The 27,593-nt window shown below is 55.7% G+C and overlaps 1 protein-coding gene across 2 annotated transcripts in view; it reads left to right on the top strand.

Moving 5' to 3' along the window:
• PRKCZ (protein kinase C zeta) overlaps positions 1-27,593 on the top strand; it is a 99,593-nt gene that overhangs the window by 68,074 nt on the left and 3,926 nt on the right. For both annotated transcript variants that reach the window (XM_052653438.1, XM_052653437.1), the window contains 10 exons: positions 3,166-3,251; positions 8,998-9,129; positions 9,707-9,788; positions 12,008-12,060; positions 13,065-13,253; positions 16,314-16,411; positions 23,821-23,907; positions 25,260-25,395; positions 25,573-25,660; positions 26,741-26,860. In XM_052653438.1, the coding sequence (XP_052509398.1) occupies positions 3,166-3,251; positions 8,998-9,129; positions 9,707-9,788; positions 12,008-12,060; positions 13,065-13,253; positions 16,314-16,411; positions 23,821-23,907; positions 25,260-25,395; positions 25,573-25,660; positions 26,741-26,860 (1,071 nt within the window). The remainder of the gene's footprint in view (positions 1-3,165; positions 3,252-8,997; positions 9,130-9,706; positions 9,789-12,007; positions 12,061-13,064; positions 13,254-16,313; positions 16,412-23,820; positions 23,908-25,259; positions 25,396-25,572; positions 25,661-26,740; positions 26,861-27,593) is intronic.

Raw genomic sequence — 27,593 nt, 5'->3', positions numbered from 1 at the left:
TGTCCATTTTCTTGGTTTTTGACCCTGTGGACTGTAGACCTCCAGGCTCCTCTGTCCATGGAATTCTCCAGGCAAGAATACTGGAGTGGGTTGCCATTCCCTTCTCTGTAGGATCTTCCCAATCCAGGGGTTGAACCCAGGTCTCTTGCATTGTGTGCAGTTTCTTTACTGTCTGAGCCACCGGGCAAGCCGCTTTAGTTTGATAACAGGCATCATTTTACAGAGCCCATTTCATATAGGTCAGTCTGTCATCTTATACTTTAAGGTTTTAAATGTATTTGTTTATCTCTGGCTGTGCTGGGTCTTTGTTGCTGCACAGGCTTTTCTCTGATTGTGGTGAGCAGGGTCTACTCTCTGGTTGTGGTGCACAGGCTTCTCATTGCAGTGGCTTCTCTTGTTGCGGAGCACAGGCTCTGGGACACTCGGGCTTCACTTGTGGCTCCTGGGCTCTAGAGCAAGGCTCAATAGTTGTAGTGTACAGGCTTAGCTGCTCCACAGCACATGGGATCTTCCTGGATCAGTTATCAAACCTGTGTCTCCTGTGTTGGCAGGCAGATTCTTTACCATTGAGCCGCTAGGGAAGCCCCTGTGATTTTATACTGATTTTTTTATTTGATTTGATTTTGGAAGATGTGTTTGTGTGGCCGAGGGTGGCTCAAGCTGGGTTATGACTGAGGGTCCTCCCAGATAGCCATGCCCCGTGTCACGTGTCCTCTTGGACCTGGGTGGCCGCAGACATCCTCCGGTGGCCGTGAGCCCACATGTGAGGCCTGTCAGGCCCTGGTCTAGGAGCAGTGTTACTGCTGTGTCCCGGGGAAGCACACATGCCCTCGACCATTGATTCTGGCCATGGTTAAGCTCCCGCAGCAGGACAGGCGACTTCAGGTTACTCTGATCCCTGACAGTATTTGACGTCGCGGGAGACTCATCTTCCGTTCCTGTTTGTGCTTTCCCTCATTGGCTTGTGGGCATGCCTCCCGTATCCTGAATCATTAGCCCATGTGGCACAGCTGATAATGAGACGGGGGTTTGTCTGGCCTCGCGTGGCCTTAGGGTGAACATGCGTCCTCTCCTCCTTTTGTTTTCAGGGGTTTCCTCCACTTTTGATTAAGATCATCCAGGTATCCTTCTAGGACTTGTCATTTTGCCCCTTAGTTTCAGTCCTTGTCTTTTTTAGATGAGTGTATTTGTGTGGTGGCACCAGGTCTTGGTTGTGGCATGTGGGATCCAGTCCCCTGACCAGGAGTTGAACTTGAGCCCCTGCGCTGGGAGCACAGAATCTTAGCCACTGGACCACCAGGGAAGCCCCTCAGCCCTTACGTACTGAGGGGAGTGTTTGTGTGTGGAGCGAGGCAGGCGTCTGCTCTGCTCGAGTCACTGTCACAGTACACTGTATGCAGCAGAGACCACAGGACCTCACTGCTCAGGGTCTGGGGGCGGACAGCTGAGCTCCAGGTGCTGGCAGGCTCGGGGTCTGGTGAGCACCCTCTTCGTGGCTTACAGACACTGCCCCAGCTGGGTCCCCAGGCAGTGGAGACAGAGGTTGGGTGTCTCATCCTCCTCTTAGGAGGGTACTGATCCCATCAGGGGGCCCCACGCATGACTGCTGAACTCAGTGACCTTCTCAGGGGGCCCCACCTCCAAATACAGCCATGCATGGCGCTTTGGAGAGGGGCTGAGGGGGCCAGTCAGGGCTTCCACGTGTAATCAGGAGAGGCACAACAGCGGGGGTCCCGGCCTCGTTCACTGTGGACAAGACATCACCCTTGTTCCCTTGGCCCTGCTCAACACATAGGAGTCCCGAAGGGCTCTGTTCTGTCCCCTAGCCTAGCTTTCCAGTCTGCTGGGGGCTGCTGGACATGTTTGAGTTCCTTATTTCTGGAGGCTTTACTGAAATGTGAAGGGCATCCTGTGGATGCATTTTCAGGCTTTCGTGCTATGCGTGTGTTGAACACTGGAAGGAGCCAGAGCCTTGTGCCACCGCGTCCCAGACTGACAACCTGGCTCCCTTTGTGTCTTAGGGTCTGTCACTCGGTGCCTCACCCCGCCATGTGCAGGGACGGCTGGGGGTTGTGAACGCCACACACAGGGCAGTCAGCCCTGTGGACGTCAGCAGGGACCTGCTGGGGGCCAGACTTCCCCCAGATCTGGCTGGGAGGGCTATGCCCTGTGATCAGGCAGGGGCCCTAGGGCGTCAGCAGGAACCCCTTGGAGCCCAGGGCAAGATAGGCAGGGGAGCCCTGTTCTGTTTGCATGTTGGCGTCTCGGCTTCCCCCTTCACCTCTCATTTAGTGGGAAGGGAGCCGGTTTTGCAGTCACTGTGACCAGGTTTCACAGGTTCCAGCCCGAGCTGGTCATTTGCTTGTTTTAAAAACACTCCGTTACAGTTTCCACTTCTGTATGTTCCTGGCAGCTCCCTGACTCTCATGAAAGTCGCCTTCACTACGGAGCTCTGTAAAAGCACAAAGCTTCCTGTTGTAGCCCAAGTATTTTGTTTTCACATACTTTCAAAGCGTTGGGAAGGAGCAAAGTTGGAAATGTTTTTGAGGAGGAATGAAACCTCCCGTCCTGGTCATACGTGTAGCTCGGCGTGTTTCATGAGCTGCTGCTTCCACACAAGTCTGGTGCAGGTTGGGAGCGTGATGTTTTTGGTGACTTTCAACTCAGCATAAGTGTGCAGTTGGTTTTGCTTTGTTTCTGCCCCTAGGTTTGTTCTTGAAGGGGAGCCGGGGGAGGGGGGCGTTGCTGGCTGGACGCCTGCCTCGGGCTGACCGTGGACTTCCCGGCTGCCAGGGTCCCTCCCCGGACAGTTGGGTGTAAAGGTCCGGAGAGCCCTTAGCTCCCATGGAGCCCGTCCCCATGTGGAACGGGCCCTGGTTTTCACTCCCGGAGGGAAGGGAGTGGACAGGAAGCCCATGGGGGGCACACAGGCCCCAGTGGCCTCACAGCCTGAACCCTTGCAGATGGCCGTCCTTGTGGGTCGTCTGGGGCACCGTCTCCCCACCCGCCGGTGTGGAATAGCTGCGAGGGTGCTGGCGTCTCAGCTCTGCGGCCACCGCCCTGGGCTGCCTGGACTGGCGTCCTGTCCCCACCGCCTCCCATGTGGTAGAGCTGGGCTCGCAGCCCCAGGGCCATTTCTTTACGCTCTTCTCCTGTTCTTTCCAGAATCCATCTACCGCCGTGGAGCCAGAAGATGGCGGAAGCTGTACCGTGCCAACGGCCACCTCTTCCAGGCCAAGCGCTTTAACAGGGTGAGTCCCCCTGAGGGGGAGATGCTGGGCTCTGCTCCACACTCAGCCCTGGATGACCACAAGCCCTTCATGAGCTCCCTGAGCCAGCAAGGCACCAGCTCAGGTCTTTTCTGACAAACGTGATCTGTGTGTCCCTGTCACATGACCCCCTTCCAGGTACCGTGTCCCATCACGTGACCCCAGTCCTGGCACTGGGACTCCGTGGGCATTCAGAAGGGACCCTGGAGTTGTCCCGAAACCAGGATGCATGGGTTACTGCACGTGTCCGCTGCTGGTCGCAAGGGTCTCCTGTGAAGCCCAGGGCCCGATAACGGCCCTCCAGCCCAGCTCACTCTGAAGGCTTTATAGCTACACGTATGGTGTTTCTCCTCATGCTGCCCTGGGTCCTGTAGAGACCACGAGGCTCGCATGGCTTTGTCATTGTCCTTTTGCCACGTGGAAAGGGAGGTGCCTGCAGAGGCCCCGTGGCTGAAGACCGTCTGCTCCAGGGCTGCCCACACAGAGCGCCACAGGCTAGGTGCTTAGCAGGACGGTCTGGTGTCTGAAGTCCAAAACAAGGACTGCTCTCAGGGCCAAGCTGCTCTCAGGGAGAGTCCTTCCTGCCTCTGTGTAGCTTCTAGGGTCACTGGCATCCTCAGAGGCCCTGGGCTGGGAGCGCAACCCTCCATCCTCTGCCACCTCCTGTCTCTGCACCCCACCCCCCTCAACTCCTCACCCCCGGGATGCCCATCATGACAAGGACCCAATCTGACCTCATTTCTGGGTGTACATGAGTTTGGGGGACACCACTGAGTCCCATACAGCAGCCGAGCACCTGCTGACCTGGGGCCCCATGCATGCCGAGCACCCTACCCTGAAGGCTGGTCCCTGCACCTGGCACGCAGTAGGCACACACACAGCATGGTGGTTTGTTGTTCACTGTAATGAATGATTGGAGGAAAGTCAGCCAAGGGGGCCCCGGGGGCTGTCAGGAGTGAGTGAGGAATGAAGCATGTGTGTCGGGAAGGAGGGGGCCCTGGGACCTCCGACAATGACAAGAGGACACGAGGTCCTTGGGGCATCAGATAACGTGGGGAGGCTAGGGATCACCAAGAGTGGACAGAGGGCGGGGGCTGCAGGAATGACGGGCCACCCGATGGGTGTGGACGTGAGACTGCGGTGAACCACCCAGACAGACAAGATGAAACCTGGAGAAACTGAAACTTCCAGCCCCGACGACACGAGGTACCACTGCCTGCCCTCCCCATGTTTATTTAAGAAACAGATGACCAACCAGCCTGTGGTCAGGCAGCTTCTCTCCTGTGCCTTTGGGCACCAGCTCGGTTCTGGCCAGAGATGGCCTCAGGCAGATGGGCCAGGCCACCCTGAAGGACCTCAGGGAGCCACTCACGCCCTTCTTGACAAAGTGGCTCACTGGCCTGTGATGAAGCCCACCCACTTGGCAAGGCCGCTCGGAGGGGCCTGGCCTCTCCTGCCTACAGATTCTAGGAGGAAAACTCATTTCCTCTATTCGTCAGGTGCAGAGCCTGGCACTCCTCCTGCCACACCCCCTCCCCAAAATTGTGGGCAAGGCTTTTCCTCTCCAAGGAAGAGCAGGAATTTGGGGTGAGGATGGCCACTCTAGTCCTCTCCCATCTGCTCTCCCGTGAGCACCAACAAGCTTCTAACGAACACCAGGAGGCCAGGTGGGGAGCCAGCCCTGATACCACCAGCCTTTCGGGAGCTGGCTCTTCACAGGTGGGGAAGTGGGCGTGTCGCTGTTCATCCCCAGCCTGGTTTCCCACCTGAGGTCCCCAGACTCCACGTCTGGAGGCCACACCGTGCACCTGTGTTCGCTGTGCAGTCACTCCACATGTCTCAGGAGCTGCACGCCTGGCTCTGCGGGGTCACCAGGGCTCACAAGGACAAGCCAACGAAGGAGGTCATGTTTCTCCATTTTTGCTGGTGACCTAAGGACGAAAGCAAGGGCTGTCAGCCTCCCGGGCCGGAGCTCTCTTCACTGGACACGACTGATCTTCTCGAGCAGAGAGAGAGGCTCAGCCAGGGACTTGCAGAGAGAGGAGAGGGGGGCAGCATCCACTCCAGAACAGGAAGCACGAGGGGGCCAACGGGGACCCCCGGTGTGTGGGACAGAACTGGCGGTCAGAGCCTGGCCCTGGGACCCAGGGCATGAGCGTCTCCTGTAAGAGTGGAGGGTCATCCAGTCCATCCCAGGGAGATACTGGTCGAGTGTGGGTCAACAGGGAGGGGCTGTCCAGGGCCGGGTTCACGGCAGAGTGAGTCGGGGCAGATCATCAGGGAAGGTGTTCACTGGCGTGGCCCGGTTCGGAACTGAGATCCCACAAGCCGTGCAGTGCCACACACAAATAGAATCAAAACCTAGAAGTGCTGTGAGTCTCTATAGAGAAGCCTGGCGGGGGGAACAGGGGGAGTGGGTCTTCAGACTCAGCCATAATCACTTGCCAGGCATCTGCAGCCCTCAAACATTGAAACACACGCAGGGAAGATGTCTATAGCAAAACTTGGAATAAGAGATCAAGACAGTATGTGTGTTTAGTACCAAAGAGTTCTGGCCTTTTGCTAAATGCCCGAGTCAGAAGTCGGGCAAGGGTGTGAGTGGTCAGTTAGAACAAGAGTGGTCACTGCACATGAATGCAGGCACCCTGACCTTGTTGGTGACCAGAGAAACGCAGGATGCTCAGAGCTGCCAGTGCCCCAGGCTGCTCTTTATGCAGTGACAGTCCTTGTACTTCCGGGGGTGCAGACCCAGATCCCTGCTTTCTGGAAAGCAGTTGGGGGAAAGCTCGGTGGCTCTAAGGTGCCCTGTCCTGCTGTCCCTGCAGTGAGTCCATCCTAGAGGAGTGGCCATATCACTGTCACGGGCGGGCAGCAGCTGAGCGCCCTCCCTGTGCTGTGAGAACCCCTGCCCTTTAACCCTCCAGTGCAGGGGTTTGAGCCTTGGCACTGTATATGCCCCCTTCCCATCCTGGGGCAACTGGAGGGGCCTCTGCTAGTGGCACATGGGCCCCCTGTGCTGCAGGACTGGCTGGGTAGATGGTTCAGGAACTGCAGCTTTTACTATGAGCAGAGAGTCCTGCGGGGAGACCTAGGTAAAGACACCAGCAGGGCTGGCCGTGCTGGTCGAGGATTTCTCCTGGGTTTTTCGAGCTGAGGAAACCTCCCCTGCAAAGGGCCAGAGAGTGAATGTTTCAGGCTTTGTGGGCCATGCAGTCTCTGTCACAACTGCACAACTCTGCGGTCAGTGTGACCACATAAGAGCAGCCCCAGAGGTTGACGACTGAAAACATGAGCAGGGGGCCAGCCGAGCAGCACGTGAGACAGACTGAAAAATACTTTCACGCATTAGTCTGTTAATTCACATGATTTTCTGAGAGATGAAGCTTTATTTTTTGTTATTATTTTTATTATTTAATTAATTATTTTTTATGTTTTATATTTATTTTTATTTATTATTACTACTCCTTTTTGTCTATGCCACACAGCTTGCAGGATCTTGGTTCCCTGACCAGGGATTGAACCTGCGTCCGCTGCGTTGCAAGACAGATTCTTAGACTGCCAGGGAAGTCCCAAAGACGTGAATTTTTTAATGGTTCCATGAATGCTGACGGAACAGGGCTGGAGACAGGGGTGAAAGCAGTCTCGGGCTTGACACTCCTTCCTTGAATCTGGATTTGCTCATGAGCAGTCACCCTTCTGGGTGGAGGCGCCAGTACCAGTATTAAACTGGACTGGCCAGAGTCAGAGCTCTCAGGAGGGGTGACCCTGTGGCTGGCCTCCCATCTGGCCTTCGCGGCCATCCACTGTTTCTTGGGCCATTCCCAGAGGGAGCCCCGTCACTCGTGTTTTCCTCCTTGGGGCGGGACAACTCCAGCAGCATGGGGGAGTTGGATACATGGTTCTTTTCCTGAAGTTGTAAGCAGTGTGTGTGTGTGTGTGTGTGTGTGTGTGTATGTGTGTATGTGCGCGTGTATGTGCACGTGCGCGCGCATGTGCGTGTATATGCATGGACTTGTCTTCAACAGAGCTTTACTGGGCTCCCACTGTATGCTGGGCACCATCCCAGGTGCTGGCCATGTCGCTGTGACTGAGATGTACGTACTCTGTGTGGAGGAGAGGCTCCTTCCTTGGGGGAAATGAGCTCCTTGTGCCCACTGGCTGCCGGTAGCCGGTCCTGCACCCTTAGCCCACTCTCGGGGAAGATTTGCTCTGGTCAGTGCCAGTACAGTGCATCCTTTCTGTTCTCCAGGAGTAATTTGAAACTTTCTTGAAGGAAAGAAATTTGTTAAACATGGCAAAAGAGGGTAAAACATGTAAATGAGATATGGCTGGAACAGAAGTAAGCAGGAGCCTGCCAACATACAGACACCATGTAACCAAGGAGACAGCTTGGGCTCCAAGTGGTGGGCAGGTGACTTCACTTCTGGACACACTCATCTTTGCATTTTGTGATTTCCAGAATTATAAAAACCTCACCAAACGAGCCAGTCATGATCATGAGTTTCAAGCGTTTATAACCAAGAGGAACAAAGATTGACCATTTAAAATCTTTTTAAAATGCTGAGAAAAATACAAGGGTGGACTAGTACTAGCATGGACACCCACAGGCAAGTCTGGGTCAGCCTCCTGTGGGGTCACTACTCCTTTCTCCTGGGTCCTGGAGTGCACAAAGTTTTGTTTGTGCCCTCCAAGAGTCTGTTTCCCCAGTCCTGTGTAAGTTCTGACGGCTCTATGGCAGGGTTAATGGCGACCTCCTTCAAGAGGGCTTATACCACACCCAGGTCTGCTGCACCCAGAGTCCCTGCCCCTGTCGCAGGCCGCTGCTAACCTGTACCTCTGCAGGAGACACTCAAACACTCAAAGGCACTGTGGTGTTAAAGACTCTCTTGAGAGTCCCTTGGACAGCAAGGAGATCCAACCAGTCAATCCTAAAGGAAATCAGTCCTGAATATTCATTGGAAGGACTGATGCTGAAGCTGATACTCCAATACCTTGGCCACTTGATGCAAAGAACTGACTCATTGGAAAAGATCCTGATGCTGGGCAAGACTGAAGGCAGGAGGAGAAGGGGACAACAGAGTATGAGATGGTTGGATGGCATCACTGATTCAATGGACATGAATTTGAGCACGCTTCAGGAGTTGGTGATGGACAGGGAAGCCTGGCATGCTGCAGCCCATGGGGTCACAAAGAGTTGGACACAACTGAACTGAACTGAGTCACATGGAGCCCCAGAGCAGTTCAGAATCCAGATGCATTCAGTTGCCAGGCATGGTCGCCTCTGTGTTTGTCATGCAGGGGTCATGTGGGTTTGGACGAGGGTCATGCAGTGGTCAGGCTCCCCCACGACCTTCTCACCTGGGTCACTTCACTCTGGCAGGGCCCCTTGGCCATTCTGAGCACAGCCAGGATGGATTTGCAGCCCCGCTCCAGGTCCTGCAGGCAAGGAGGCCCTGCCCATGGAGAGGTCTCATTACCTGCCCACAAGGTCCTATGGGAGCATAGCCCAGCACCTCGGGGCATTGGTTCCCCTAACCTTGGGACAGACCCAAGTTGGGACTACTGGGCCTGGGTGGGGCCTGGTACCAGGTATGAAGAGGCCTCTTCCTGGCCTGGCTGCATGTCCCCTCAGTGTGGAGGGACCGTGGGGGTACAGGTGTGTCCCCTTGGTGTGGAGAAACCACGGGGACACAGGCCTGGCTGATGGTGCCTGTTCTTGCCCACACAGAGAGCGTACTGCGGCCAGTGCAGCGAGAGGATATGGGGCCTCGCGAGGCAGGGCTACAGGTGCATCCACTGCAAACTGCTGGTTCATAAGCGCTGCTACGTGCTCGTCCCACTGACCTGCAGCAGGCATATGGTGAGTGGACACCTCGGCCGGCTGGGGTGCAGTCCACACTGCTGCCCCTGGGGACCCTTGGCCTCTCCCTGCCCAGCTGGGATGCTAACCCCATCCCTGCTACCCACAAGATGAGAAGAGGGGGTGATGTAGGGGCTGCAGAGTGACAGCCTGGGTCAGCAGTTGGGTCGGGACCTGTTTCCAAGCCCCAGGAGTCCCCCAGCACTCTTGGGGCCCCAGGGTCCACCAATAGGGAGCTGCCTCGATTGTGATGTCAGCCGTGGAACCTGGAGCTGGGGCCTGACTGTGGCCGCTGTGCGATGAGGGCAGGGCTGACGGGACTAAGCGTTACTATGTGAAAAGACACATTTTATAAGTGCCTGCTAGAAGGGTGGAGCCTGAGGGCTGAGCGGCCACCTCCGCCTGTGGGAACACAGGTAATTTCAGTGCTCATCTTGCCATGTTCAGGGCGATGCTGTAACAGGTGAATGACGTTGTGTTGTGATGTCACAGTGTATGTGAAAGTGAGTCCCGGTCACACAGTGCTTCCAGAAGCCCCGTGTGGTGCTGCCTGGTCACTCGACCCGTGTCTCTGCAGGATTCCGTCATGCCTTCCCAGGAGCCTGCAGTGGACGACAAGAGCGATGACGTGGACCTTCCCTCCGAGGAGAGCGACGGAAGTAGGGCTGCTGCTCCCACCCCCAGAACCCTTTCTAGATCCTTTCTCCCAGGCCAGGGCCTGTGAGTGTGGCCGCTTGCTGCAGGGCTGGGGCGGCCTCTCCAGAGCAAGGGTGGGCGAGCTGCCTGCCCTGGGAGCCCACATCTCTGTGCTGCTGCCCATGGGAGTCAGGGTGGGGGCTGGGGTTCCCTGTCTTGCAACCTTGGGAGTTCTAGGAGGCTCTAGTGCAGTGGCCACCACAGATTCGTGTCTCTGGAAAGGTCTGCCGTGCCCAGTATTGCATAGTTCTTGGGTTTCAGTAGGTTTTTTTTTTTTGGTTGTGGAGAGTTTTGTTTTTTGTTTTTTTTTTTACTGCTAAGAAGCATTCAGAGAGCAATTTTGATTCCATTTGGACTGATGGCCGTGCTCTGAGCTTCTGCAGTTCTGTGCATAGTCACAAGGGTGTACGAGGGCCTAGGCCTCACTCAGTAAACGCTTGTTCCTTCCCCAGGAGTGACGAGAGGCCACGGAGCACAAAGCAGTACAGTGCCTGGTGTAAAGGAGACTCCCACGCACCAGCTGCCTGTCCACCCATATCCACGCACGTCCACTCACTCTCCACCCACGCCCACCGTCCACACATCCACCCATCCACCATCCACCCCCACCAACCATCCACCATCCACACACGTCCACTCACTCTCCACCCACCCCCACCATCCACACACACCCACCCACTCTCCACCCACGCCCACTGTCCACACATGTCCACCCGCCACCCACCCACCCACCCACCATCTACCCCCACCAACCATCCACCATCCACACACGTCCACCCACCACACACGTCCACCCACCACCCACCCATCCACCATCCACCCCCACCAACCATCCACCATCCACACACGTCCACCCACCACCCACACCTACCATCCACACACGTCCACTCACTCTCCACCCACGCCCACCGTCCACACGTGTCCACCCACCACCACCCCCAACATCCACACACACCCACCCACCACCCACGCCCACCAACCATCCACCATCCACACACGTCCACCCACCATCCACACACGTCCACTCTCCACCCACCCCCCACGCCCACCATCCACACACATCCACCCACCTGTCGTCCACATCCACCCACCATCCACACGTATCTACCCACTCACCATCCACACACGTCCACTCACTCTCCACCCACCCACCATTCACACACGTCCACCCACCATCCACACACACCCACCCACCCACCATCCACACATGTCCACCTAGCACCCACCCCCACCATCCACACACATCCACCCACCTGACCACCCACATCCACTCCACCACCCACCCACCTACCATCCACACACGTCCACCCGCCACCCACCCCCACCATCCACACATCCACCCACCCACCACCACCCCCACCAACCATCCACCATCCACACACGTCCACCCACCACTCACCCCCACCATCCACACACATCCACCCACCCACCATCCACCCCCACCCACCCACCATCCACACACGTCCACCCACCACCTACCCCCACCATCCACGCACGTCCACCCACTCTCCACCCACCCACCATCCACACACGTCCACCCACCCACCATCCACACACGTCCACCCACCCCCCACCCCCACCATCCACACACACCCACCATCCACACACATCCACCCACCCACCATCCACACACATCCATCCACCCACCATCCACACACATGCACCCACCCACCATCCACACACGCTCCACCCACCACCCACCCCCACCATCCACACACGTCCACCATTCACCCACCCACCCACCATCTACGCATATCTACCCACTCTCCACCCACCCTCACCATCCACACACCATCCACCCACGATCCATCCACCTGCCCACTGTCTACCCACCCATCTGCACACCTTGAGAATAGAGACTGGAAAGCTCAACATCAAACCCTTCTGCCCACTCACTTCTAGAAGAACCATGAGGGAAAGTTGTCACAAATGCAGATTCCCAGGCCTCGGCCCCAGAAGCTGAGAGTCAGCTGGTGGGGGTGGGCTCTGGAAGCTGTTCTCCCACCTCTCTAGTTGAGGCAGAAGCAGCTGCTCCAGGCCTCCCCCCTGAGCAGCAGGTGGCCTGGCCCGGCACTGCATGTCCACAGAGGGGCAGAGGCCGTGGGGGTCCCTGGGTCTTGGGCCACATCCCTGACGATGCCTGTGACACCCCCCCACCCCGCTTTTTCTTCCTCTTCCCCAGTTGCTTATATTTCTTCAACCCGGAAACATGACAACATTAAAGATGATTCTGAGGTGAGTAGGAAATGGCTCGTCGGTGTCTGTGTCTGTTATAGAGGTCCATCAGCTCGTTTCTGGGGCCACTGTGGGAACTCAAAGGTGAACTAGGAGTGTCTGGGGAGACGCGGCCTGGTGGGCACCGGGGGTTGCATACATCAAGGCGTCGGGGTCACAGGTCTGAGAAGTCTTAAGAGACATTTAGCACAGAGGCAATTGCCAAACAGGAGGTGGGACTGGTCCTCTAATCCCAGGACTGGTTCCCCTGGCACCCTCAGGTGCCCTAGAGGCTTCCCACGGAGGCGCTTCATTAACATGACAAAGGAACATTTTGCTGGCTCTCAGCACCTGGAACCCCCTGGGGTTAGGAACTCCATGCCAGGAATGGGGCCCTGGAACAAGTAGGACTTTGTATTACCAACCACAACATCAGTTTTACTCTGTATGATAAATGAGGCTCTGAGAAGTTTGGTCCCGTGCGAGGGCGTTCCAGCTGGAGCTTCCATCCACGGAACCTCCTCGCAGCACCTGGGGAGGCCACACCTTTTCCAAGGTCCTTGTCCCTTCAGGACTTGAGCTCTTTCTCCCTGGTCATCTGTGTCTGGAATGAGTCAGGAGCGCTCAGTTACCTTTCCTCCAGCACAGAATCCTCTTCAGAGAGTCCTCAGGAGGGGCACATGTGGCCCCTCCCTGCCATCAACGGTCGCTTCTAGTGACGCTTGCTGTGGTGTGTCTCCCGAGGCATTAGCAGGTTACGCTTTGTGCCACCCGGGGAGGGCCAGGTGAGCTTCTGATCGCAGCACCAATGGCCCTGGGGTGTGTGAGCCCATGGTCACCTCTTTGGCAGTCAGGGCAGGCTGGCCCTGAGCATCCCTCCTGGCTCACAGAGGGGCCACCTGACTGGTGATGGCTCCTGGATCTCTGCTCCTTCCATCAGGAGCTCTAGGGGTCTGCTCCTGGGTGGGGAGGCCATGGGTGATGAGTCCCCTCCCGTTTCCTCCCATCTTGTCCACCCCCATCAGGACCTCAAGCCAGTCATCGACGGGATGGACGGGATCAAGATATCTCAGGGGCTCGGGCTGCAGGACTTCGACCTGATCAGGGTCATCGGGCGCGGGAGCTACGCCAAGGTCCTGCTGGTACGGCTGAAGAAGAACGACCAGGTCTATGCCATGAAGGTGGTAAAGAAGGAGCTGGTCCATGACGACGAGGTGAGACTGCCTGTGTTCCCCGTTGTTCAGTTGCCAAGTCGTGTCCAACTCTGCGACACATGGCCCACAGCACTCCAGGCCTGCCTGTCTGCTCCTCTGCGTGGAAGTAAGCGCACAGAACAAAATGGGCACTTTTCCCGCTTTCCAGTGTGCAGCTTAGTGACTTTTAGCGCATTCACGGTATTGGGTAACCATCGCTACCGCCCAGCCCACAACACTTCCTCCCCGTGAGCAGTCTCTCCCCGGTCTCTTCCAGCCCCACAGCCGCCTGGCCGCTTCTGTATCTGTGCATTTGCCTGTTCTGGACTCTGCATGTAAATGGAACCATGTGCTGTGGGACCTTCTGTGTCTGGCTTCTCTGACAGAGCATCTCGTTCTCATGGTCCATCCAAGTATATATATCAAGGCGCGGCACCACCTCCATCTTTTCTAGGCCTCAGTTGTGTTCTGTTTTACAGACAGGCCCCGTTTGGCATGTATGTCCATCCCTGATAAGCATGTGGCTTGTCTCCATTTCCAGGTCCGGTGAACGTCTGTGCAGCTGTCTGAGTCCCTGTTTTTACTCCTCTGGGTGTTCACCCGGGAGGGGACTGCCAGGTCGTAGGGTCTTTGTGTTTCCCTCTGAGAAACAACTGAACCGTCTTCCCCGGTGTCGTTTCACGTTCCCACCAGCAATGCACGAGGGTCCCACTTCTGCCCATTCTTGCCAATACTGGCTGTGTTCTATATTTTGATTATCGCTGTCCTAGCGGGTGTTTAGTGGCTTTGACAGGCTTTCAGCACCTTTTCATGGGCTTCTTGGCTCTGTGTACTTTTGATCTATTCTTTGATCCCTGAACGGGGGTTACGTCCCTTGGAAGCAGAGAGTGACTTCAGAGGGAGCAACGATGATGTCACTGTGAGACGACTTGATATACGTGGAGTGGGGGCCACGGCAGGGCTGCCCAGGCTTGCAACTCAGAGGGCAGAGCCAGGGCTCCACCAAGTCCCCACCTGCCCTCCCAGCAAGTGCGTTTGTGCAGTGCACACACCGCCCAGCTGGCCGCCAGCCCCTGGTGCTGAGCTCACAACTGAGCTGATGCAACCCTGCCTCTCAGCTGAGGAAGCGGAGCCCCGGGGAGGTGTGGGACTCAGCTGGCGTCTTCACTGCTGGTCACAGCCCTGCAAGGTGATTCCAAGTCCCCGCCCTGTGCATGGCTGGCTGGAGGGTTGATGGTGTCTTTGGGGGTGGGGCAGTTTCTAGAATGCTGAGAGGAGAGGTCTCCAGGGAGGGTTACTGCTGTGGTTGATCTTGGCATCATCACATAGCCAGGGCCAGGGCTGGAGCCTGGACTTTGAGGTGGTCTCAGGAGAATGAGACACTAGGAGCTGACAGATGGGCCAGCTGTGTGCATTTGTGAGACTCTGCCATCCTGTGGCCCCAGGCCTGGGCCCTGGTCAGTGGACTGAGGGGTGGCCCGCATCTGATCCCCAGAACCTGTGAGTAGGACCTTATTTGGTGAGAAGTGATTACGGATCCTGGGATGGTCATTCTAGATTATCTGGAGGGGCCCTAAATCCAGGGACAAAGTGTCCTTTTAGAGAAAGGCAGGGAAAAATTTGAGACAGAAAGAAGGAAAAACACAGTGGAGCTGCTAAGAGGGAGGTAGAGAGGAGCCAGAGACCCCTGGAAGTGAAGGAAGGATCTTCCGTGGGGACCTGGGAGAGAGCGTGGCCCTGCCCACACCTGAGCTCAGGCTTCTGCCTCAAAACAAGGAGAGGATGCAATCTGGAGTGTTAAAGCCCAGCACTCTGTGGCATTTTGTTACAACAGCCTGGGGAGTGAGCAGGCGGGAGGAAGGCAGACAGTGGGGGGCGGGGGGGGGGGTTTGGCCTCCATGTGGGGGAGGGGGTATCGTGTACCCACTGAGGTTTCCTTCCTGAGCACCTGGGTGGCCAGGCGCTTTAGAGAACAGACAGGGACGGTTGAGGGCTGTGTTTAAGGCCGGCTCTGCACTTGAGACTCCGAGTGGAGATGCCAGGTGGCCATCACATGAGCAAGCAGAACTGGGGTGGGTAGAGCTGGTCAGATGAAGCCATTCCTCCCAGAGCATCTCTTCGGGGGGTGGAGGTCAGAGGGATCAGGACGCAGCCTAGGATGAGGAACCCAGACGATCTTTGGCCCTCCAAATGTGTGCTCACTGAGAGTTCGCTAATTTTTCCCAAATACCTTGGGGGAAGGCAGGCTACTCTGAACACATATCATTCCCTCTCACTTTCCCTGAAAGAAGGGGTTTAACTTAGGGAATTTGGGGGCCTGGGCCTCACGCAGCTCTTCTTTCTCGTGTTGGAATGAAACCAAAGCTGGGACTGTCAAGCTGACTTTTCTCCAGGTTTCAGCGTGGACTGTGAGGGAGACAGTCCTATTGTGGGAGCTGGTGCTTGGGAGATGAGTGTGGGGTGTGGGGAATCCTCCACTCTCTGTTCCTCCCGTCTTAAGTGGAGATGATAATACAAACCTTCCACGGCACCACGGGCAACACATGAGGCCAACTCACAGCTGGTGATGGTGGCTTTAGTGATGCTTTGGTAGAAATGGTGATAGCTGATGAGTCGTGATCCTGATGGTACTAGAGATGGTGATTGTGGTGGTGATGATGGTAAAGGTAATAGGGATGATAGTGATGATGGTGGGGATGGAGATGGTGGTCAGGGTGGTGGTGATGGTGGTGGTGGTAGTGATGGTGATGGTGGGGATGATGATGGTGGTGGAGATGGTGATGATGAGGATAGTGTTGATGATAGCGATGGTGATAATGGTGAGGATGGTGATGGTGATAGTGTGGAGGTAGTGATGGTGAGAATGATGGTGATGACAGTGGTGGTGGTGACGATGATGGTGACCACAGTGAAGGTGGCAGATGGTAATGGGGACAATGGTGGGGATGCAGAATGTCTTAGTGGGCGTTTTCTTTCCTCTCTGCATTGTCTCCCCTCAAGCAGAATTGACAGAGTTCCTCTCTTGCCTCCCCTTCCCCAGGATGTCTGTGAAGTATTCACACTCCCTGGCTTCTATTTCAGGATATTGACTGGGTACAGACAGAGAAGCACGTGTTTGAGCAGGCATCCAGCAACCCTTTCCTGGTCGGCTTACACTCCTGCTTCCAGACAACAAGTCGGTAAGATAAGGGGTGTTTCTGGGATTCTGCTGCTCTCTAGTCTGGACTGCGGAGAGGCTGAGTTGGCGTGAGGTTTCCGCTCTCATCTGTGGGGCCCTCCTGTTTGCAAGTGTGGGGGCTTTTTGGTTCATCACTGAACTTTGTTCTCAGCTGGTGTCATATGACTTGAATTTCATACAAATGAAGCTAAATTCTTTGATTCTATTTACAAAATATTTATTGAGAACATCCCACTGCATGGGATACAAGTGTGGGATTGGGTGCTGGTATGGCCCTGTGAGTGGGAGGTCTGTCTCTGTACTTGTGGGTCTCACTGATAGTGGAATAAAGTAATAAACACCAGGAGCTTCACTTAAAAGCTTTGTATATGTTAGATTTCTGCTTTAAAATGGTTGGAACTACTGGTCTATGATAATCAACATAATCTCAATTTGGAATTTTCTTGGCCAGATGACTTGAACTTACACAGTTTGTTTTATTTGAAAAATTAGTGTGTTCTGGGTCAGAGTCCTCAGCGCCCACCCCCAGGTTCAGTGACTTAAGAGAACTCACAGGACTTAACACAGTGTCGAATTCAAGGCTGAGACTTCCTTCCTTCCGGGAAAGGGGATAAAGCAAAATTGGCAAAAGGCAAAGATGCTCAAGGTAAAGTTGGGAGGAACCCGAGCATGCACTGGCCAGAGTCCCTCCGCATGGGGTCCCACAGGACTCCTTGAATTCCTCTGGAAGGAATCGTGAAACCTGGGGTTTAGTGGGGTGAGTCATGTAGGCACCTCTACCTAACACATGCCAAATCCCAAGCTCCCAGTAAGCAGCAGGTGTCCAGGGCAGATGTGGTGTTTCTGCAGCGTGATCACATGAGGCAAGCTCACCGTTTGGGGAGGGTTTGCGTCAGTGCAGGGAGCCAGTGACTCCACTGGAGTCGGCATGCAGCAGGGCGGTCTCAGCCCCACTGTGCTCACTGTCTCTGCTCAGGGTCCTCTGTGAATGAGCAGTGAGTCACCCCCGCCCCCATGGGCCCCCTCACCTCCCCCATCTCCACCCCCCTGTTCCCACAGAACTGGCCTTTCCCCAGGTCTACAGTTGTCCCCCAGCCCTGTCCCCAAGCTCAGTGATTCTGCCTCCTGAGAGGGGGTCTCAGCCGCCTCCGTTTCCTCCCCTTGAATCCTGGCCACAGCCTCTCGGGGCATCCAGTCCCTGGGGCACCAGGTTGTCACTTCTCCCATGCAGAAACCGAGCCATGTTTGAAAACACGGATCTGAAACTTCTGACCACTTTCCCAGTTGCTTCTGGGAAACATCCAGGCTCCTAGGCGTGTGGATGAGGCCCTGCGACCAGGCTCCACCCCAGTCTGTCCATCTTTGCCGTGCAGCCCTTTCCTCACCTCTTCTTCCCCAACCCAGGGTGCATGGAGAGCCCAGCACTTAAGTCCGGTGTGCTTTCCACGCCTCTGTTTGGCCCTGACCGGTCTTGGGATATGGGATAGACCTAGGGAGGGTGTGCTCCTGACTTCACTCTCCTAAATGGATTCTAAAATGGGTTTCACTGTGATGTTCTGTTAACTTTACTACACGGAACATGAAGAGTGTGGATAGACAGGGGTGAGATATTTCAGCCTCACTTCCAGCTTCGTTCCTGGGAGCACAGCGCCCTCCGAGCTCATGCCCTGGCAACCCTCCGGTTCACATGCTCCCAGGTGCATTAAAGTTAGGATCACCCCTGTGTGATCCCCACGATACAGGCGCACATGATACCGCCTTTGCAGACCGCTGTGAGAAGACTCGTATAGAGCCCTCAGCACCACAGCCGGGAGGCACCCTGGAGCAGCTATCGTCTGTGTCTAGTTTCCTTGCCTCTAATATTACAGAAAGTGAAAGTGACATCGCTCAGTCGTGCCCGACTCTTTGCGACCCCGTGGACTGTAGCCTACCAGGCTCTTCTGTCCATGGGATTCTCCAGGCAAGAATACTGGAGTGGGTTGCCATTTCCTTCTCCAGGGGATCTTCCCGACCCAGGGATCAAACCCAGATGTCCCGCATTGCAGGCAGATGCTTTACCCTCTGAGCCACCAGGGAAGCCCAACATTACAGAACCCGGCAGTAACCTCTAGAAGCACCTGAAACCTGGATGGTTGGGGCAAGTGTCTTTCCCAGGCTGTTTCTCGGTGCCTGCTTGGACCCAGCCCCTCAGTATGAACTCCCTACGAACTGAGCCAGGCATGCTCCGAGCAGTTGGTTGATCCTGGCACCTCATAGGTAGTCACAGTGTTAAAGGATGATTCTGTAAGTGCAGCCAGGTTCGCGGTAAAGAGGCACAGTGAGCGTGTGTCAGAGTTCACTTGACTCTCTGATTAATGAGAAAATAGTAAGAGGTCATGACATGCCCGCAGGAGTTCCAGGTCCCGCATGTGTTGGCTGACGGGGACCTTGAGATGGACAGATGCCCAGTGTAGAGCTGGCTTGGGGGGCCAGGAGGGGTCTGCACCAGGCAGACCTCCTTTGCAAGTCTGTGGATGGTGTTGTTGACATAGAACCCACCGAGTCGGAAAGCATCTGACAAGTGCAGCCACCAGGACCCCCACGCAGACCAGAGTGGACACTGCAGGGGGCAGTGAGGCCTGCGGCATTCAGGACGGCTGTGGGGATGTGGCTGGGACACCTGCCGGCTGCTGCACCACCTCCTCCAGGCTCCTCATGAGTTGTCGCCCCCGAGCACCTGCCGTGGGGCCAGGGGCCCACTGAGTCCTTGCAGTGCTGCCAAACAGTAGACACCTGCTCAAGCTGAGCTGTGCCCGTGGGCTCCCAGCAGCAAAAACCTGGTGAAAAAGCCCAGCTTCTTATGAGCAGTTACCAGAAGGGGAGCAGGTGGGTCTGCACTGAGCAGACCCAGGGTCCAGCCTGATCACCTATTCCTGATGGGGGTGGAGAAGAACTGGTTCCTGGGGGCCCTGGAGATGGCGGAAGTGCTCACGGGACACACCAGTGGCCACGAGGCAAGAACCTGCACAAGAGGCTGTGAACCCGACAGGAATCAGCTTTGACCTTGAGAGGGCAGGTGCCCCCTCCCTAGGAGCATGAATCATAGTACTTTCAAAAGGTAGAGCATTTCTTCCTGTCATAATTTAAACCCAGAATAGAAAGCGGGGTGCTGAGTGACAGTGGGTGTGGGCGGAGCCACGTCAGCCTCTGTTCTCCATGCAGATCCCCTGAAATGGTCCACGTGCAGCCCCGACCCCATGGGCTAGAGTCTCAGCATGAGGGCACACGTGGGGAGAAGGGCGTTTCAGAAGGTGGCTTCCCTGCTGCCCAGTTTTGCTCACTGTACTTTTCACATTTTCTAGGTAGTGATATCCTCAGTGTCCTTCTGCAGCTGCTTCACTGTTTTGGTCTCTCCTACTTTGCCTGATTTCATCATCAGGCATGTCTCCTGTGAACGTGCAGTTCACGTGCCAGGCGTCCTTCACATGTGAGAGCATCTGCGTTTGAGCTGGACTCAGCCCAGCCGCACTCGCCCTGGAACTCGGACGTGTGTTGGGTGGGGTGTTGGGCACACATCCTTTACGGGGAGGCGGGGGCTTGTTTGTCCTCTCATCCAGGGGGAGGTTTCTCTGGGCCGGTGTCATCAATTTCCTGTCAGCGTCTGTCCCTGAGCCGTGGTCTCTGTCTGCTCTGCTTGCTCACAGTGAGCAAGCAGGATCATGTGAGCGTCCTTCTGAGTCAGGGACCAGGTTCTGACCACATGGGTCCAGGAGTTGCCTAGCGTTTCTGATCTGTGTTTTCTTTGGGAACAAGGCTAGTCCATCCTGCGATGCCCCTTTGGCTTTTGACCTCCTTTCTTGTCTGTCCTTCATTATCAGAAGCCTGGGCCCTTGTCTGATTCCTCTGTTCCTTTCTTCTGTCCTCGAGCTCCAAGGGGACGGAGGTGGCCACCCTGTGATTGGGGGGTCTATAACTGGAAGTGGGGCTCCAGGTGTGGGTTCTGGATTCCTCCAAGCCGCCCAGTATCAGATCTCATAGACAGTAGCTGTGGTCCTGGGAAAAATACTTAACCTCCCAGCATCTCAATGTCCCTGTCTAAAATAAGGAAACTCCTAGGACCTGTCGTGCAGTTCTTGGGTTAAGTTTCATACACAGGTGTGCTTAGAACAGCACCTGACATTTTGTGAGAGTTGTGAGAATTGTTTTCTTGTTATTTTTTTATACCGGGGGTCAGCACTTTTTCTCAGAAGACCAGATAGTAGTATCACCACCTTTGAGAGCCACATGGTCTCTATGACAACTACTCACTGGGGTGCAGACAGATGCAGGCAGTGTTCCAGGAAAGCCTTATCGACAGACATGGGTTGGGAAGTGGTTGCGGTCAGATGCTGGTGGCGTTACTCTTGATCTCAGCACTGTCTCATGTCATCTGGGTCCCCTCTGAGTGAGGCTGGTGATCTACCCCATCCTGGCCTGACTTGGCCCTGAGATGAGAAAAGTGTCTCAGGTGGTCCCCTCCTGCCCCCTGGCACCCTCAACCCTCAGAGTGGCCAGCATTCCAGGTTTATCCTGGGTGAGGGGTCAGGTGGATAGCATCTCTGGCCCCTACTCTGCAGCCTGGCTCCTGCCCTGGTCTCTGGCCCAGGAGTGGACTGTGGTGTTTAGGCCCCTTTCTGTCTTCAGCTCTTGATTAATCCTGTTTTGCGAGTTTTTGCTATATTTTGCACATTTAGTTAAGTACTAAGGAAACGTGACCTGCTGTCTCGGCCCTGAGGGAGGCTTCTTTCCTGTCCTGGCATCACACATGTGCCAACCAAGCTATGCAATCTGGGGCTCACGGGCAGAGCCAGATGTGGAGCCGGGAGACGGGCCCTTGGCTGTGCTTGGCCATGGACATTGGGGTGTTTGTCACAGCAGCCAGCTTATCTTAGTCACCTGAAGCGTCATCATCGGAGTGAATCAGCCCCTGGTGGCTCTTGAGGGGTTTGCGCCAAAGAAATGTTGAAGGTAGTACACCTAAACTAAGACAACATCGTAAGTCAACTAGACTGCAATCTACATTTTTTTTAAAATGTCAAAAGTAGTGGTAATGTTTTATCTGTAGAAGGAAAAAAATATCAGGGAACTGGGAACCCATGTGCCACATGGCATGGCCAAAAAATAAAGATAACCACTCTGCTCTGTTGTTATAGCTGATCAGTGTTGCAGATTAAATGAATTCCTTGATCAGCGACTTACCTGAGACCCGGGGCTCCAGGTAGCAGTCACAGACCAGCCAAGTGTGCCTCCGTGTTCACTCCAGTCACATGGCTTCTGTTGAAACCCCTGTTATAGGCTTTCCTCCGGATCCAGAAAGCAAGCCACCATTGCTGCTGTTTTTCTCGGTTTTTAAACATCTCTTCTGCTCCCCGAGGCCTCATGTTGGTGTCTGTCTCCAGTACCAAGATGGCACTTCTTTCTGTCCATGTGGGCGGCCACTGTCCATTCCCTGGGGAATATCCACGTAGGGTGGACACGTCTCCTGGGGCAGCGCCATCCCTGATCACCGTGGCAAATTTCGTTCTGTTGTTTGAAGTCACAGCGTTCTGAATAAATGCTCTTGTTTTTTAGTGGTGAGGCCTTGAGCCTCTCCCCAGGGCTTGAGCACCTTCCCCCAGGGTGGCTGCCAGGGTTCAATGTGCACACATGTTGGAACAGCGCGCGAAGGTCTGTGGGGGCTGTGCAGCCATCCTTGTCCTGTTTGTGCCACATCGGCAAGCCTTTTCCGTCTCTCACCTCTGTTATAGCGTGAAAGCAGCCACAGGCAAATGTGTGAGTAAAACTTAGCTACAGTGCAGGCCACCCAGTGTCAGGGTCAGGGTCACTGGGCCCTCTCCAAGTATGAGAGCTGTACTGCCCTGCAGGACCACATGGAAAGCTCTGGCTGCTCCCCCAGTACTCAGCCCTCAGTCTCCATGTCTGCTGTATGCGTTTAGGAACTGTTTCTCGTGTAAATATGTGATCAGAGGCTTGGTGGGCGATCTGTAGCTTGTTCACATGCTCCACGTGTGGGACATCACCATCATCACACCAGTGATGCAGACGGGCTGCCAGTGCTCAGAGGGGCTCCCTCTGTGTTCTCAACTCTCTGAAAGCCGCCCCTCTCCATACCTAGAGAAACTGTTGACCTAAAAATCCACAAGTTGGCCTCAGCAGGGCATTTCAGGGAAATCATGTGTGAATTTATTTTGAAAATAGAACCTTATTAAATGTGAGGAGGATCCTATCAAGGAAAGAAACCACAAGGTAAATTGTTTGGGGACCTGAAGAGCCCTGCCTGCCTCCGGAGGATGGGCCTGTCAATCACAGGCTTTTCCCACCAGCACCCCCACCCTCCTAGAGGCCTGTCAATCACAGGGCCCTCCCACCAGCACCCCCACCCTGCTATCCCACCCTCCTAGAGGCCTGTCAATCACAGGCCCCTCCAGCCAGCAACCCCACCCTCCTCTGGGAGGCCGGTAGCTTTGCAGATTCCCAGTGGCCAAGTCAGCATGTTCTACCCTCTTCCTCTGGACCTGCATGCAGCTTGGGGTGGGTCCCACGGGAGGGGTGCACGGGACCCTCCCGTGGTTCCACCGAGCCTTTCCCCTCCCTACTGCCTACCCCACTGGCCATTTTGTGGGCTCTGCCTCAGGCCCTCCAGGCCAGCCACACCAGGAGGCTGAGCACCTCCTCTCCTTCAGCCTGCCCATCTCCCTGCCCCAGGTCCACCCAGACAGTGGCCAGAGGGCCACTGGCATCCCCCAGCTGGTGCACCTGCCCTTCTGGCTTCTCCAGCTGAGCCGGGCCCCTGTACTTGCAGGGTGGTCCCTCAGCTCTGCCCTCCTCCACCTCTCCGTGTGCACCATCCAGGCCTCTGCTCCCTGGGGAGGCCTTCCACAGCAACCAGCCACATAGCGCCCTCCCAGCCCCAGTGAGCCCCCGGCCACCGGCCCTGCCTTATTTTTACATTTTTACCCCAAAGGCAGGCCAGGCATCATTGAAAGTGAAAAGTGAAAGTCACTCAGTCGTGTCTGACTTTTTGCAGCCCCATGGACTGTAGCTTGCCAGGCTCTTCTGTCCATGGAATTCTCCAGGTCAGAATACTAGAGTGGGTAACAGTTCCCTTCTCCAGGGGATCTTCCCAACCCAGGGATCGAACCCAGGTCTCCTGCATTGCAGGTGGATTCTTTACCATCTGAGTCACCAGGGAAGCCTTCTAAAGGCATCATTGGGAGAGTAAATAACTGTGTTGAATGACATGAGTGGTGGACGAGAGTTTCTCTCTCAAGTTTTATTTCATCAGGATCAGAGCTGAGGGGCTCCTGCCACTGACCCCAGAGTTGGATGGCCTGGTTGCTGCCTGCCTGGGCCTCTCAGGACAAGGATGACCCCAGCCTGTGTGTCCTGCAGGTTGTTCCTGGTCATTGAGTATGTCAACGGGGGCGACCTCATGTTCCACATGCAGAGGCAGAGGAAGCTGCCAGAGGAGCACGCCAGGTGGGTGCAGCTGGGGCAGGGGAGGGCAGGCCACAGCCTGGAGAGTCCTGGGAGTGACCCGGCCTTGGTCCTGACCCTCGGCACACAGTGTACACAGTGATGCCATCTGGCCTCCGCAGGATGATCTTTGTTACTAAATGATTCTCAGGGACACTGACCACATTGCCCCCGCCCCACTACACCCACCCCCCACAGCCTCGACCTCACAGGTGGGTGGGGCGTTTATTTCCACCCCATACACATCTCTTTCCTGTTTTCCCGTACTTTTTTCCTTTTCCTCATTTCCTCACTTAAAAATAATTCCATGTGGCACTGTGAGTCACCATAGGTCCTTTTTGGGGAGAGGCAGGTAATAAATCAAGAACCCCACACGCTCATGTTCTCCTTTTTTAATTGTGAAAAATTTGCATAACATAAAATTTCCACCTCAACCATTTTTAAGTGCATGGTCAGCGGCATCGGGCACATTCACGGTGCTGTGCAGCCATGCCGACCACCATCTCCAGGACCTTGGTCTCCAGTACTTTCATCACCAGGACTTTTTCCTCTTCCTGTACCGAAGCTCTGTCCCCGTAAAACACTCGTTCCACATCCCCTCCCACAACCCACACACCCCTACTTTGTCTCTGTGACTCTGACGCCTCCAGGGACCTCAGAGAAGTGGAATCCCGTAGGATGCATCCTCCTGCATCTGGTTTGTTTCACTCTGTGTCATGGCCTAAGGTCCATCCACGTTGGAGCAGGTGTCAGTGTCGGCACCTCCTCCCTTTTCAAGGCTGGATCCTATTCTATCACAGGAATGGACCACATTTTATCCTCATCTTTCGATGAACACTTGGGTTGCTTCCATGATTTAGCTGCTGTGAATAGTACTGCTGTGAACAAGGGGGTACAAATACCCATTTGAGCCCCTGCTTTCAATTATTTCGAGTTATTCACAGACGTGGAATTGCTGGGTCACATGATAATTCTATTTTTACTGTTTTGAGGACCTTCCAAGCTATTTTCCACAGCAGCTGCACCATTTTACATCCCAACCAGCAGTGCATGAGGGTTGCAGTTTCTCCACATCCTTGACAGCACTTGTCATTTTCTGTTCGAGGGGATGGGGGGCCCGTTGTATAGTGGCTGTCTTGGTAGGTGTGAGGTGGTATCTCATGGTAGGTTTGGGTTGTGTCTCCCTGACCATGGGGATGCTGCCTGTCTTTCCCGGTCTTGTGGGCCCACGTGTTTCTTGCCCAGTCCTATTGGCCCATGAGTTCATCAGTGGAGAATTCCAACGTCTTGTGTCCTCCTATCCAGGTTCCTGGTTGGGTTCTCTCTGCTGATGACAGGTGTTGCCCCTTCCCCAGGTTCTATGCTGCTGAGATTTGTATCGCACTCAACTTCCTACATGAGAGAGGGATTATCTACCGGGACCTGAAGCTGGACAATGTCCTCCTTGATGCCGACGGCCACATCAAGCTGACAGACTACGGCATGTGCAAGGTGAGCATCCCGCCCACTGCTCCCGCCCGCCCGCCTCCCAGGGTCGTGGCCAGCCTGGCACCCACTCCGTCTCACCCATGCCTGGTCTCTGGCACCTCCACGTGACCACAGTCCTCCCACTAGTGGGGGCGTATCTGGGCATGCCCTCCCTCCTGGTAATTGGCTTTGTCCTCACAGGAAGGCCTGGGCCCCGGTGATACAACAAGCACTTTCTGTGGAACCCCGAACTACATCGCCCCCGAAATCCTGCGGGGAGAAGAGTATGGTAAGCACGGGTGGGACGGGCACTCGGCTCTGAGTCTGGAGTGGACCATGACACCCAGACACCCCGAGCCCTGGGACCCTCCTTTGCCCAGGGACTTGGATCTGAGGCGGAGTGGACCCTGAGCCCTGGGAGCTGCCTCTGCCGGAGACTCTGATGGAGCAGAGAGGGAAGGAGGCAGTCCTAGTGGGGCTAACCCTGCCAGGGTCCTAACCAGGGTCTCTGGGGAGCTGACCCAGCTGCCAGGAAGAGGGTTTCCTGACTAAATTGCACTAAAACACATACCCTTACTTCGTCCAGCCCCAGGTCATCACCTGGCCTCAGTCCCAGCTGTTGTCCCATGCGTTCACCTGGGTGTGCCCTGGCGAGGTCACTGGACAGGATCCCTCTGGTCAAGGAGCCTGAAAGGCTTGGGAAGGAGAACACAATGCAAAGACAGGCCCCAAGCAGAGGTCCCAAGCCACTGGTGCCGCCCATAAGTGTGGGTTCCCCAAACCCACCAGAACCACCCACAGCCCCTGTGACACTGGAGTGCGTCCACACTCTCTCTGGATGTGAAATGAAAATGAGATTAGAACATATGTACATATATGTCTGTATGTGCACACCCCCTGCGTTTTGGGGTTCTGCTGTTTTCCCATCACAAATACTCTTTCAAATATTTCCACATATTTTCTTTGCCATTGAAATTGGGGGGTAGCAGGGCGAGCAGGTTCTCTCCCCCTCAGATCCCTGGGCACCCAGGAGGCCAGGACAATTGAAGTCACTTAGTAACCAAACAAGGAGGATGGACAGCAGCCGTGGTCCAGAGCAGAGTCTATAGCCTTCCCAGGATGGGGGTCCTGTGTGTGACAGAGATGCACACCTTTGGACATCGGGGGTGGCTGGCTGTCCCTGGGCTTCCTTGACATGAAGACAGCTTTGCAACCGCCAGGACAATGGACAGAGTGGAGGACAGGCCGCCTGGGAGATGCTGGGGACACCCAGCCTCAGCTGTGGTCCAGGTCCAGGTCACAGCTGTTGCCCTGTGACTGGATAGCACAAATGGAGAGTTCTGGCCTGACCAGCCTGGCTCTCCCTCAGGGTTCAGCGTGGACTGGTGGGCGCTGGGCGTGCTGATGTTCGAGATGATGGCAGGCCGCTCCCCCTTCGACATCATCACTGACAACCCCGACATGAACACTGAAGACTACCTTTTCCAAGGTGCGCGGGCCATATGTCCCATTCCCTCATGCCCTGCGGGTTTTCCCCTTTTAGAATTGGGAGTGAAAGAGTCTCCTGATTGGTTGCCGTGGCTGCCACAGACTAGGTAGGGCCACCTGTCCACTACTGGCTCTCAGGGAGCAAAGTATAGTGGGCAGGGGGATACTGCTCTTTCACATCCACAGGAAAGAATCTGTCCTGATTTGGCCCAGGCCCCCTTCTCCCCACCTCCAGTATGCACCTGAGTCCCGACGGGGGATGTGCTCAGCCTCAGCTTCTTGCCATCTGGGCCCCTGGAACAGAACTGACTGCCCCCAGGATGCTGGCCCAGGCTGTCCCCACAGTGCTCTCTTGCACCTGTGGACATGGAGAGGCTGTCCCACAGTGCCCCCCTGCACCTGTGGACGTGGGGAGGCTGTCCCACGGTGCCCTCCTGCGCCTGTGGACGTGGGGAGGCTGTCCCACGGTGCCCTCCTGCGCCTGTGGACGTGGGGAGGCTGTCCCACGGTGCCCTCCTGCGCCTGTGGACGTGGGGAGGCTGTCCCACAGTGCCCTCCTGCGCCTGTGGACGTGGGGAGGCTGTCCCACGGTGCCCTCCTGCGCCTGTGGACGTGGGGAGGCTGTCCCACGGTGCCCTCCTGTGCCTGTGGACGTGGGGAGGCTGTCCCATGGTGCCCTCTTGTGCCTGTGGACGTGGGGAAGGTGTCCCACAGTGTTGTCTTGCACCTGTGGA

Source organism: Budorcas taxicolor, chromosome 16, assembly GCF_023091745.1.
Source record: "Budorcas taxicolor isolate Tak-1 chromosome 16, Takin1.1, whole genome shotgun sequence".
Classification (NCBI taxonomy): Eukaryota; Metazoa; Chordata; class Mammalia; order Artiodactyla; family Bovidae; genus Budorcas; species Budorcas taxicolor.
The sequence above is the reverse complement of the archived record's forward strand: the minus strand, read 5'-3'. Positions and strand labels throughout refer to the sequence as shown.